The following is a 13,115-nucleotide window of genomic DNA, read 5'->3' on the forward strand; positions in this document are numbered from 1 at the left end:
AGAATTGCTGTCAGACCCTGGAGGGAGGAAACTTAATCTCATGCTCAGAACACTAAGCACTAGGGCAGGACTAAAATTTGCATTTCTGACAAATTTTTTCTGGAATATCCATTCCACAGCTTAGATCCAAACTGGAATGGGACCTGTGGAATTTTCTATACACACTCTGGCAGAGAAAATGAGCAGCAGGCTCAGCCAGCCTTGGCAGACAAAGGGGTAGGTTTGTAAGTACATTGTTAGCAAAACCATAGGATGTTCTTGTCTTCATTTAACATCTTCAAGTGCTACCTCTGCAACTCTTGCTCTCTGTGGGCTTTATCCATTTACTTAGATGCAGCCTCTAGCAGTAGCTGCATCAGAGTCAGAACCAGGAATGGAAATATTCTCTGTTACCAGTCAGCGTCATTTATTTATTCAACTGGCTGCCAAAATGTGCTGACATTGCTTGTCTTTGTCCTCCACAACGCTCCTCTTGTTTCTACCATCTCATCAACTACAAAGTCATCAGTAAGTAAGTTTTTTATCCACATGACACCTCCAGGCTCCATGAGCAAGCTTTTACTAAACAGACTGTTGTTCAATGTCCAAAAATCACTTTCCATGGGAATGTTTATTGCTGATGTTGCCACAACTTCAAGTTACTATTCAGGGAGTACCAGCTCATGTTACTTATTATGCAGTCCAAAACATCTGTCTGAATGATCAGTCTTAGGCAGTAAACAGCAGATTTCAGCACCCTATCCCACACCCCATTATTTCACTGATTTCTTCTGAGCACCCCAAATACCTCATTCTCTCTTTGTCAGCATTGGATTTGAACTATTACAAAAAATCATTGAGATACTCACCCTGTCTCCAGGTCGTACCATTGGTTCTTGTTTTGTGCCTAATTTATGTAGTATATTGTAAGCAACCTTCATACTTCTGGTCCAAAGTTTGCCTATTAACACAAAATTTTTGAAATTAATATAAAAATTCTTATGCTTTACAAGATTATTAAAGAGAAAGAATACCTGAGAAGTGGAAAACACACAGCAGGAACATTTATATTAGTTTTCCAGCTAAATATGACACCACTACTGGGACTTGTGGAAATACTTAAATACTTATCAGAAGTTTTCTTTGAACTTCTTTTTTCAAGACAGCAGTACTTAAAAAAAAAAGAAAAGTGAGAATAGTTTTCCTTCTGGCAGAAGTTTCTTACTTTGGAGAAAATTGGATCTTGACTCTGAAATTAACTGTCAGAAGGGGCTGGTACATCATCAAGTCCAGACATCACCCTAACACCTCAGATGTAGCAAGCTGGACACGGCGCATTTCAGCACAGACTGACCTTGAGGTGATGTTCAGTTTCACCATGGCAATTCTCTCACCAAGGAAAAAGAAAAGGACTCCCAAGAAGCAGAGGCAAAGAGAAGAAAACCCCAACAAACAGAAAACACCCCACAGCTAAAGGGGCACACTGAAGCAGCAGGGACCCTCTGAACCTTAGCACATCCATATGGCTGTTTCACTTTTAATCCTGGGCCTTCTTCCATTTAACTTGGCTTTTCCTTCTCACCTGCTCCCATATCCTCCCTTCTCTGATTCATTTCACTTTCCCCAGGTATCCCCTCCTTACTGTCTCTCTTCTCCCTTGCTTCACCTTTCCAGCACCACTCTTAGCTAATCCTTATCAAGTCGTCACCCCAGCATTCAATAAAGAAAAATTCTCTCACCACGACCTCTTTTTTCACATTACAGGCCTTTCATTTGTCCTTCAAGTGATTGGCATCTTCGCTCTTCCAGATGCCCTTTGTTTAGAGGCCTTGTTACTTCCATGTGAGCAATACCAACTTTAACAGCCCTTGCGCTTGGCTGGCCCCCAGGTACTGTCTTTAAGCACTATTCAGTCTGACAGTAACAAATCTTTAATTCATGCCCACCAATAACTGAAACGATAATAGGTTCTGACAACAGATTACCTATGGATTTCAGCAGTTCAGCCCACCAAACATGCAGTATTGCTATTTATAACTAAGCCAAGCAGTTGCTATAATAAGTTCCTCCACATCCTGGTTAGAAAATGCAATACTACTGAATAATTTTTAAGTGCAAATCCAATGTAAATATAAAGTATGATGAGAAGGCCAGATTTTCTTTTTTTCTCACTTAAGGAAAATTGGAAGAGTCACTGCTGCTTGTTACAGAGAAAGTACTAAATGCAATATTTCTTATGAAAACAGTAATATTGTATCATCAAACTATGCTTTGCGAAGTTTTTAATTTATTAAAGTTATGCCAGTATTTGCATGTTGAACTGTCTTGCTGCTCAGAAAGGAACACAATTCTGTTTCACTGGAACTCAGCACAGATACAGGAGTATGTCTGCAGGATTAACTCTCACAGGACTATGACAGAACTACCTGCATTTGATGGAAAGAAAGTCTTCAAAAGCATCCGTGCTGCTACAGTTAACGCTTGAACTTGACAAGTGAGGAGGATAAAAAAAAAAGGATGCCTTAAGAAAGCAAATACTCTTTCTCCTAAAGTTTTAAGCTTCAGTGGCAACAAACTTAAAAGAGCAATTAGTAATGATACAGAATATTGGAGAATGGAAATCAAAAGCCTGGCAAAAGTTCTGAATTGCAAAAGAGAACCATCTTTACAAAAAACACTTTTAAGCTTGAAATGAACATTGAAGGAGCTGCTGTGAAAAGTTATGTCTGAGCTATAAAGATTAAATCTGTTACAAATCTTAAATTTACGTTTGTGACACATTCACACTAATTTTTCATCTATCAAATGTGCCATCGAATATTTTCTTTAAAATCTAAGGGCTATAATATTACAGTATCTAGATGCATTCTTTCAGAGGTACCCAGGTATGCAGTACAATCATCTCCACCTAAGAGACCTGGATAAATGCTGAAATTAAGTTCTCTCAAAGACTAAGAAAACTTGAAGGAGTACTTTCTGGTAAAGCTTTAAATAAGTTTAAACATGTTTTGTCTTGATGCTCTTTTGTTGCCAAAATTTTATTTCATCTTCTAAGACACAGATAATGTAAGGCTCCCTTCCTAATTCTTCACCTTTCTGTTTGAATACACTTTGAACTGCACAAAAAATGGCCATATTTTCTAGTGGCTAGAAAAGACTCGAATTTTCTGTCACCACAGCCCTTTCCTTCTCTATTTACTGGTGTGATACCAACTTGTGTTAAGTATCTGAGGCATCATGTATCATGTGCCTCTGAGTGTGAAACTGTGGAAAACTGGAGTGAAGCAGCTTGCTTGCATTCAGCTGGGAAGGGGCTGGAACACAAAGACCTTATAAACTCTATAATGTCACTCCAACCCTTGCAGGCTCTGCCTGCCCTCAGCTGCTGCCAACTCTGTTCCAGTGTGGGCTGTCACAGGCAGGCAGGGACCCCCAGGCACCCACATGAGCAAACAGAGCAGAGTCCACGCAGATCTTGAACTAAATTGTGTTCAACAGGAAGTCTGTAATTTCTCTAGCAGGGTATATAGCTGTGTTCCAAAAAAGTAAATTAAACAAGGGCCACAAAAGGAGCAGTAACGCAGAAGCTGGAGCTAGGAATGTATGGATATCAGGGCCAGATCAGCGGCTGCTGGATGGGGCACGAACTTCTGACCAGATGTGGACTGAACCACGGGTTTGTTTTGTCACCTTGGCTGTTTGCCCTCTCCAACCCGACACCACTGAGAAACACAAAGGACTCAACGTCTGCAGGATAACAGCCCTGAGGAATGGAGGATGTTATAAAGAAGGAAATCTTTGAAGTGTTTCCTTCCTTGGTTCTGTCTAGGCTGCAAATCAGAGTAATTCTTCCTTTGCAAACTTGAGAGATTAGATGCTGCTGGGAAAAAAGCTGATTGCTAAAACCTCTCCCACAAATCCTGATGCTGCGACCTTGCCGTGACCTCCACGCAGTGCCACATCTGTGCTGTGGGAGTGGGAGGCCTGGCGAGGAGGCCAGCTGTGCTCCATCCAAGGCTTTGGCTCTGAGACAGGGTTTAGGGCCCATCCTCATGTGGGTTAAATCACTTCATTACATGGGCTCCAGAGGAAATCTGTTTGCGGCCACTGGGGATACGTCCCATTGTCCTCATCCCGAGTTCAGTGAAGCACCAGCCCTCCTCAGATAAACACACTGCCATTAATCTTTTGAGCTGGCTTGAAGACAGGGGGCAGATGCAGGAAACTCAAGCAACAGCTTCATTTGGTAGTGAGTGGAGCAGCCCGTATCCCAGCTTCGTGCCAGAGCTCCTCTTTCCCAGCCATGCTGCTGCTGCAGGGAGCTGCCCTTGGCCCTTTCTACAGCTGGCAGAGCATGGGTGCAGGAGCCTGGAGCTGAACTGCTGCTTCCCTGCTCTAAACACCAGACCCTGTGAGCCCTCCTGCTCCTGACATTCTTGCCCCCATCCCCACTGCAGCAGGGTCCTTGCAAACAACATTCCTACTCACCACACCAGGACAGGATTTGTGCCTGTCAGGCCCCAATCTCACTAGAAAAACATTAACAGCTACTTTCTTGCATCTAAAAATGAAGGACTGTTATGCCATCTACAGAAGTGTCCAGTGGTGTTTAAGGGACAAGGGTTCCCTCTGGAAGAGGCCCTGGCTCTGCAGACCCAGTGCTGGGACTGCCAGTCACACGCACATCTCATGGGTAACATAAGGCACTACATGTTTAAGAACACAAATCACTCCTCAGTTTTCAGGTCACAGAACTATTTCCCATACAAAGCAGACTGGTAGAGTTCCCCTAGCTGATTTTGGAAAACAAAACCCCAACAACAGGCAGTTGATGCATACTATGTCACTACTACAATTTATTAACCTTGTTTCTACCTCCCATTGAGCTAATTGTGGTGCTGCTTTCCAAAATCTTGTATAACTCCACAAGATGGTAAGAAACTGAGCTTTTCTCTCCATCTATCACTGCCTAACTTATAATTGCTTATTTACTGAAATATATCTTCTTCTAAAGATGATCACATCTCCCTTAGCCACTTCTGTCACTTTGCCAGAGGGCTGCTGCCAGACTCTCATGCCCTAGCAGCATGCTCGTGCAGGGAGGCCTTTCAGGTTCTTCACACACTTGCAAACTGAGCGGAGAGCTCCCACCGTCCAGTGAGTAACAGCAAGTAGCACTCTGCCTCTGAATCTGAGCCATATCTGGCAGACATCACATGTGCAGGAATGCTCGGCAGGACAGAATGGAAAATGGCATCTCGCCTTCTGGCAGCTGTGACAAACACTGTTAGCACCCATGTGGAGCCAGTCCCTTTTCTCTTGCCAGTGGAGTTTTGATTTAGTTAAGCAGTAGCAACTCCACATCAACAATTATATATTTTGTATTCAGTCATCTTCTTTTTTTTAAGTCTACTCAGATGGCAATAAAATTTAGCAAGCAAAAGTAGTTAATACCCAGTCCCATCTGGTTAAGCAACACATTATGAAGGTAAAGAAAACCACAAGGTGTTAAAAACCACACCAAAAGGGATCTGTTAAGAAAAATTAGATGTTTTCCACATGACACTGAAGTAAGTCCCCTTCCTCTTCCTTTCCAAATCTGTAAAAGTACTAAATGTTTGTGTTGAATGTAAAGAAGGTTTTAATAGAAAAGCTGTATCAGGGAGAAAATACAGAGAGAAAACAAACCACAACGAAATTTCCTGATCATCTTCAGGACGCTTTTCAGAACCACACAGCACTAATTCAACAAAGCCAAACCAGTGGTTGCTTACCAATCTCCGTGCACAGCAACTGCGAGACTGCCAAAGTTTAACTGCAAATAATTTTGTCAAATATTCATTTTCTCAATACCACAGTATGACATTCTTTGTATTAAACAGAAACAAGAGCATTTATTAAATCTAGTGTAAATGGCAAACTTCCTAATGCTATGCAGGTAAAGGGGCTTTTTTTCTGCTTTGCAAAATAATAGTCGCAGCTTTACTACTCTGGTAATCCTTTCTTCGTGAGTTCTTTAGATCCAGCCTGAACAGCAAACGGAGTTGTTGCTCTTTGGGATAAAAAATCCAAAGAAAAAGAACAGAAATGTTCTGTTGCAGAGAATGAAGGACACCAGACATACTCAGAATAGAGGTAACCTTGCAATTACAGTCTTGATACTGCAGTCTGAACCATATAATCAGTAATTTTCAGTCTATTTATTAAAGAAACAAAGGTTTAAAATACCAAACAACCATAAGATTGATACCTGTCTGGGGATTTAAACCCATATGGACGACTATCCATACCTCTGTGAGTCTTGCATTATTTCCGAGGTAAGGGCAGTCTGGTTATGCAGCTGCTTGGTCAGAAGCATCTCAAATCTGTCTCTCTCCTGCTGATAATTGTGAAATTCCTGGCCTAGGAGATTCTCACAGAAAGGTATGGGAGGGTGTCCTAGGTTACAGTGTAAGATGTAACCAAAAATAGGTATTCTATTATCATTTTCACAAGCTGTTAGAGCAGGTGGGGTAGTGTTCATTATCTCCTACCATGACTCATCCCTGATAACTCCCTCCGGGACTATCTCTCTTTGATGGGCCATCAAGGACCCACTGCACGGCTCATAGAATTACATCAGCCAGGGGAGAGGAGCCAAGGGGAGAGGACTCATAGAATTACATCAGCCAGGGGAGAGGAGCCAAGTATTCCCACCTGGAGATAATCTGGGGTTTGGAACAGCACGAGCAGGCTTACCTACTGGATTCCCAAAGAATAAGTGCTACTACTGGACCTTCAGGTGAAGACCAGATCCTTGTACAGGATCACTGCTCCAACAGAACCACTTCATCTGGACTGCTACCACCACCCTGACTAACAGGGTGTCAGGTTGTATCCTGACTCTGTCACTGTTCTTGTACTATTGCATTTATTTTAATTTTCCTATTAAATTATAGTTCTGACTTGCGATCTCCCACTAGTTTGTTTTCAAACTAGTACAGGGGTGCAGGTTGCACACTAGGTGCAGAACGGCTTGGGTTGGCTATTTCTGGCCTGTTGTTACCTTTCAGGCATGCCAGGATACCTCCAGTAGGAGCAACATCACCCCTGATGAGTCAGAATTACTTTGGCTCCGAAGTGTTTACAGTTGCTTTAGAGCTATTTTTAAAATCAGCAATTCATTTGAAAAAAATTGCCATTTTCCAAGCATTTCCTTCTCCACGGAATCCAAATGGAAAAAACAGTCTTCTGCCCAGAGAGTCACCTCTGCTCTTTTTTGAGAGCCTTGCTGTCTCTAGTGGGCCTCCGATGTCGGAAACACTACATCGGAGATACTGAAAGTATGTTTTAAAAAATCTGATTACAGAAAGTGTTAGATAAAGGAAATGAGATTCTTTGAATCAGACAAAGTTTACTGGTACTCGTTTTGTTGTTTTTAATAATGGTTACAATAAGAAAGCTCAAAACTTGTTATTGATAAATTACTTTCAACCCTTTACTTTTTCCCCAGCTTTTCTGGTTCTCCTTAGAATAATCATTTTAAGTAAGAAAAGTAGCTCTGATACCATAAGAACTATATAGGATTTATTTGTCCTTTATTCAAGTTTCTTCTCTAAGAAACCACTAAGTGCTTCATTATTAATACTAAAACCAGATGCCTCACTACCCTGATTAACTTTGTCTGAGCCAGAAATTGTTTTCCTTTTCCTCAAAGCACACATTGCATTTCTAGCCAGAGTTCAGACTCCCATAAAACCTGATAAAGACATATTTCCTTCCCATATCTCAGACATTTCAATTTATGCATATTCAGTGATTTGATTTATAAAGGGATTGAGAATAACTTAACTAAGATGTTCTCCACTTAAACAAGTTCCCAGAGGAACAAAATATTTGAGAAATAAGTAATATTCATAGTGTTTCATTCACTAGAAAGAATTTAAGAATTTTGAGTACATTAAATAAAGATTACAACTGGGGCACTGACAAGAACAAGAACTGAGGCAAATCACTTCCAACACTTGCTTGAAAAAAAGGATCAAGTCTGCAAGTGCATTTATACATTTATTCTATCTAAAGTAATCTGAGACATGTGGACAAAACCAGTCCTGACATGCTACGAAGACAAGAAGCTCAAAAAACATGCTGAAAAAGACACAGGAGATACAAAGCATTACAAATGGGATGAACTCCTGCAGAGAAATGGGAGAGCAGCAGTGATTTTAAGCAACAGCTGGAAGTGCAACTTCTTTAAACTAGTTCCCCTTTTGGCCCAGAAGCCCTTCATAATCTAGAGCTCTCACCACCCAAAGCCACACTAACACATATCCACATCAGCACCGTTAGGGGGAGAAATTAATTCCAGTAAACCACACAAGGTGGTCCCTGCAACACTCATCCACCCCTGTCTGCCACAGCAGATCATAGCTTGACGTCTGGTCTGAGCCCTCAAAGGTGTCTCTGGAAGGGACAGCAAAGGAGTTGTGAGAAAGACTTTGGAGAAGCAGAATTTTGTGGATTCTCAGAGCTCCTTTCCAGCATGCAAGGCCACCAATGGCAAATAAGAAAGCATCCTGGACAGATGCAAGAGGTCAGCACTATGTTTTTCAGGGCCAGAAGAGAGCCTGATGTAAGAATCGAGACCAAGGTCACAGATGGGATGAGATATCACCATGCAGATGCAGCAAAAGGTCTCAATTTGAAAAGATTTCCTCCTAAAATAACCTGCAAGGTTTGGACACAGAATGGCTGTAAAATAAACAAAGAAGCAAATGTCTGGGTTGTGTATGGTACTCTAGTTACAGCCCAAGAGATGGATGGGAAGGCAATATTGTCTACAACAACCCATGAAAGAGGGGGTAAATATGCATGGTGTTGAGGGAATTAGAACTCCTACTCAAGATGGGTCTTGATGTAGCTGATAGCTACAGAGACACTCCTGGAAACCATCTTGGAAAGATGGAAGAAAGTGGCAAGGCAAACCTGCAATTCATCCATGCAGGAACAGAAAACTGGAGAAGATACTGAGAACAATATCAAAAGACATCAAAGAGAAGCCTCCCCTTAACTGGAAAGTTGGAGGATAAAGGAAGAGGATTCCCAGGAAGACAAGGGGGTGTGAGAAGAGACTGAAGCAAAAACAGTAAATAAAGGTTAAATATTCAAAAGGAGGTGCAAGTGATGACAACGTCTCAAAAACCAAACCTCTGGAAAATTAAAATTATTCTTAAAACTCATGAACATTTGTGAAATATATGAAAATTCCTGGTAATGGTATTGCTTTAAATTAACAAAAAACCTGAAAATAACTGTGAAGTACAAACTAGAGGCTACTGAAAATTGTCAGGGTTGATAACTAAAATTTTAGCCACCTGATCATAGCATGCACATGAGGAAATTCAGTGTCACATAAATACCATGTGGTAGGATTGCAGCTAAGCTCATCTTTCAAAATTTTATTACTACCATGGCCAGTGGAACTATGCACAAGGATAAAACCTCATGAGTAGGAGTGTCTTTAATGATTTCGAGGCTTAATGTCTATTAATGTTCGAGTTCAAAAAATGTCATGCCTGCCATTGCTAGAAAATATTGCAGGCACAGAAGGTGGACTAGCTCCAGCAAAATCATTCATAAAGTCACCAGTGAAACGGCAGGTGGCTGTATTGTTAATGACATTTCCAAAGCAGTTTTCATTTAAGAAAACTACTATGGCATAGTGAATGAACATTTCCCATGAAAGAGAGTGTCAGCACGAAATGCACCTAGCAGAGAAGAATTCAGTAAATCTAGGAAATGTTTTGGTTTGTAATTTCTTTTATCTATAAAAAGAAAAAGAAGAAAAAAAAAAGAACTGATTTTTTTTCTGACCTCAAGAAACTACCGAAAGGCAACAGGAAAACCACATCCCAAAGTGCTGCCAAATGAAAGGTGCGAAAACATGAATTTTAGTCCTACTTTTCTCAAGATTCAGACAATGTAGAAGGGGGAGAGAGTTATTTTAGAACAGAGAAGCAGGCTAGGTGGCTCCATGAGCCATGCAAATATGTTCCTTGGGTTGATCTGCTCACCCTAGAGCCTCAGGCAAAGCAGGACATATGCTCAGACTCTCTGGACAGAATCTCAAATTCAGAAAAATGGTCTGATTCTCAGTAACAGCTTAATTTCCTTTCCTGTCCAATTTATTTAGGGCATTCAGTAGATGACATGACTTCTGCAAACATGTAATTGCAAACTTTAAAATTCTTCCCTAGTTCCAAGTAAATGTCCTTAAGGAAGAAAAACATTTATCAATGGTGAATCATATGTTTGCCCCTGAAATTAAGTCACTTCTTAACTCTAAGGTACCTGAAGGGAAAGTGTTTCATGCATGACCCTCAGTTGCAAAGGTGCTCTTATGCTTTAAAAGCCTTTAACTATATTTGCAGTGCCAAACTTGCAGCAGACAACTTTTTGGCCAGGGACCATCACTGAGTCTGACTCCTGAATGGAAATGAATGCTCAGCACTGAACAAAACAGACAGACCTCTGTATCACAGCATGTAACAACATTCTCTGCACAGAACTCCAAGTCCCTGAGAAGGTAGAAATAAAAAAAGAAAAAACAATTTTTTATATCCATATCAGTAGCATACAGAAATGTTCCAACTCACTTTCAAAGTCTGACAGTTATTCATAATAATTCCTTTGAACATCTCCCAAATGTTCCCAGAACATCTCAAAATTAGAAGCAATATGGGAGTTACTTTTCAGAGGTATCCTTATGTTTATTTTTATTTGGCCTTTCTTGGTTGCAATACACTGTCAGGCAGTACACATTGGACTACATCAACATACCAAAGGTCACACTGAAATATATCCTGGTAAATCTCTTTCTAGGGGGTATACTTGCTAGTTGTACAACTACCCATCAGGAGAAATAATTCAAATCACACTTACTACAATGTCAGAAAACAAGGGAAAAAATCCGATTTAACTTCTTCAGGAAGCTGATGAATTTTGTACACCAGGTTAGGCTTTTGCAGAACAAAGCCTGGGCGAGATCCAAGAGCAATGGATTTAGACATTAATCTTCAGGAAAATCTGCCCTAGGACGCATTTCTATTTGAAAAGTGGTTTTAATTTATAATCTGTTATTCCATGGGTGTATCTACTCAGCTCTTTTCCTCTGTCTGAAATAAATCATATTACAACATCTCAGCAACCCATACTCAGACATCAACAGCTTCAGAGTTCTTCACAAACAGAACAGATGCATCATTACAAGGCTTTTTTCACTATATGTTTATGCATTTACTATACACAGACACTGCACAGAATATATAAAAGCACAAATAGTTGGAAGAGTGCTCACCATAAGTGAGAATATACAGTGGTTTTCCATTGGTATCCATAGTGGTTAGGCAAGGAGCTTTTGGTGAGATGGTCCCCCATCGCTGCAAGGCTGCTTCCAGGGAAGGCGGCCAGTTTGTAACCACACCTAATTGTTCCCCACGCATAGCCAACATCTGAGCTCCTTCTGGCTTTGGCTGGTTTGGATCTGGCTGTTGAACTTATGATTATGAAAAGATATACAGTTACCATGTGAATTCTATACCTTGTGTACACCTGTGTAATCAAGAGAATAAGTTACCTTTGCAAAATATTCTGAAAACAGTAACATGTAAGAAGGTATTGAGAAGTAACAGAGAAATATAACAGAATAATTTACTTTTAACTTTAACACAGATCAAGCAACTGAAGCACCTCAGGAATGAAAAGTCCTTGTTCTTACAGGAGTTCTACAAGCAGGGAAAGAAACTGCTGAGGCAGCATGCATATATTTATCTTCAAAATAATCAACATTTCTTTATTCCTAAAGAGAGATGGAGAATACTTTTTCCTGGGAAAAATGCAGTAATGAGATGAACTGCAGGACTACTGACAAAAATGTACTGTAACAAGTAACAGATTGATTTAACTCATGTTCTGTTACATGTTTTCTTATAAATTCCTGTGAAGACTATTTAAATTTCCACATTCTGGCAAATCTTAATCCTCAAAGCACCGGTCTTTTTTAAAAAAAGTTCCATTTATTGACTGCATCTTTTTTTCTATTTTACATTTAGTTCATTTTTCATACTTCACTGTTACACAAAGGATGTGTAAAACATTTAACATGCTCCCTCACTAATAGATTTTCTCATATTGGTGTTCAAAAGCAATGGCTGCAAGCCACAGAAGAATGTTCTCAAAACAAAGCTTCCCTGTATTCTCTTCTATCATTTCTTTGCAAGCAGAACCAGGAGCTGAGCAAACAAGAGAGACTTTTGACTCCACAGCACTATGTCTAAGCGTACTACAAGCAGTTTCCACTGAATACCAATGGTTTTTTTGGTACTTGCCAGTACAGGGAGGGCTTACTTGGCTTACTAGAAAGTCAACGTAGGAGACAAACATTTTACAGAGTTTTAATAAGCGATCCCCAAACCTTTTGAAAAACAGTCATTTTACCTTCTAACAATTCCTCAAAGTCATCTACAAAGAACTCTCGTAATGGTGGTCGTTTGGGCCGTTTTAGTGTATTGACCAGCTGCTGAATCTTTGCTGACACTCTGCTGCTCACTGGTACTCCTGCAGGACAGGGATCAATGGAGACATCAGTCGACAGCTACGCTGCACCCACCAGACGTCAGGTGGGCTAAGAAAAAGTCCAGGACTGCAAGGCCACCACAACTACAGTTTCATGCCATACCGTGACTCAAGTATTTAACATTAAAACATACACGCAAAAAGGAACAATGATGCCTAATGTGAATAAAACCAGTACAACAATGTCAGAGCGAGGTTGCAGAATTAGAGGGGAAACAGCACACAGACTGAGGGAGAGAAGCACAGTGGAAAAAATGTCCCTACACCAAATGTCAGTACCCTGAGGGAATTCCCTCAGCAATGGTCAGTGAGAAAACTGGCACTCGCCCTCCCCATGATCATGGGCCATACCAACGTTGTCTGACTAGACTGCAGCCTGGTGAGGAGTGTGGGTCATAGGCTCTGCCCTGTCATTTATTCTGGGTTATTTTTACACTGCAGGGGACATCCATCCGGTACCCATCTTAAACATGGTTCACGTCTTTGTATTATTTCAGCATGACCCTGTATTCTCTGAACATCCC

At 40.7% G+C, this 13,115-nt stretch overlaps 1 protein-coding gene across 4 annotated transcripts in view; it reads right to left on the bottom strand.

The window, feature by feature from the left end:
- DIP2C (disco interacting protein 2 homolog C) overlaps positions 1–13,115 on the bottom strand; it is a 316,626-nt gene that overhangs the window by 96,856 nt on the left and 206,655 nt on the right. For all 4 annotated transcript variants that reach the window (XM_032099479.1, XM_032099487.1, XM_032099504.1 and 1 more), the window contains 3 exons: positions 12,454–12,573; positions 11,315–11,512; positions 849–940 (listed from right to left, as the gene is read on the bottom strand). In XM_032099479.1, the coding sequence (XP_031955370.1) occupies positions 849–940; positions 11,315–11,512; positions 12,454–12,573 (410 nt within the window). The remainder of the gene's footprint in view (positions 1–848; positions 941–11,314; positions 11,513–12,453; positions 12,574–13,115) is intronic.

The sequence above is a fragment of the Corvus moneduloides genome, chromosome 1, assembly GCF_009650955.1.
Source record: "Corvus moneduloides isolate bCorMon1 chromosome 1, bCorMon1.pri, whole genome shotgun sequence".
NCBI classification, from domain to species: Eukaryota; Metazoa; Chordata; class Aves; order Passeriformes; family Corvidae; genus Corvus; species Corvus moneduloides.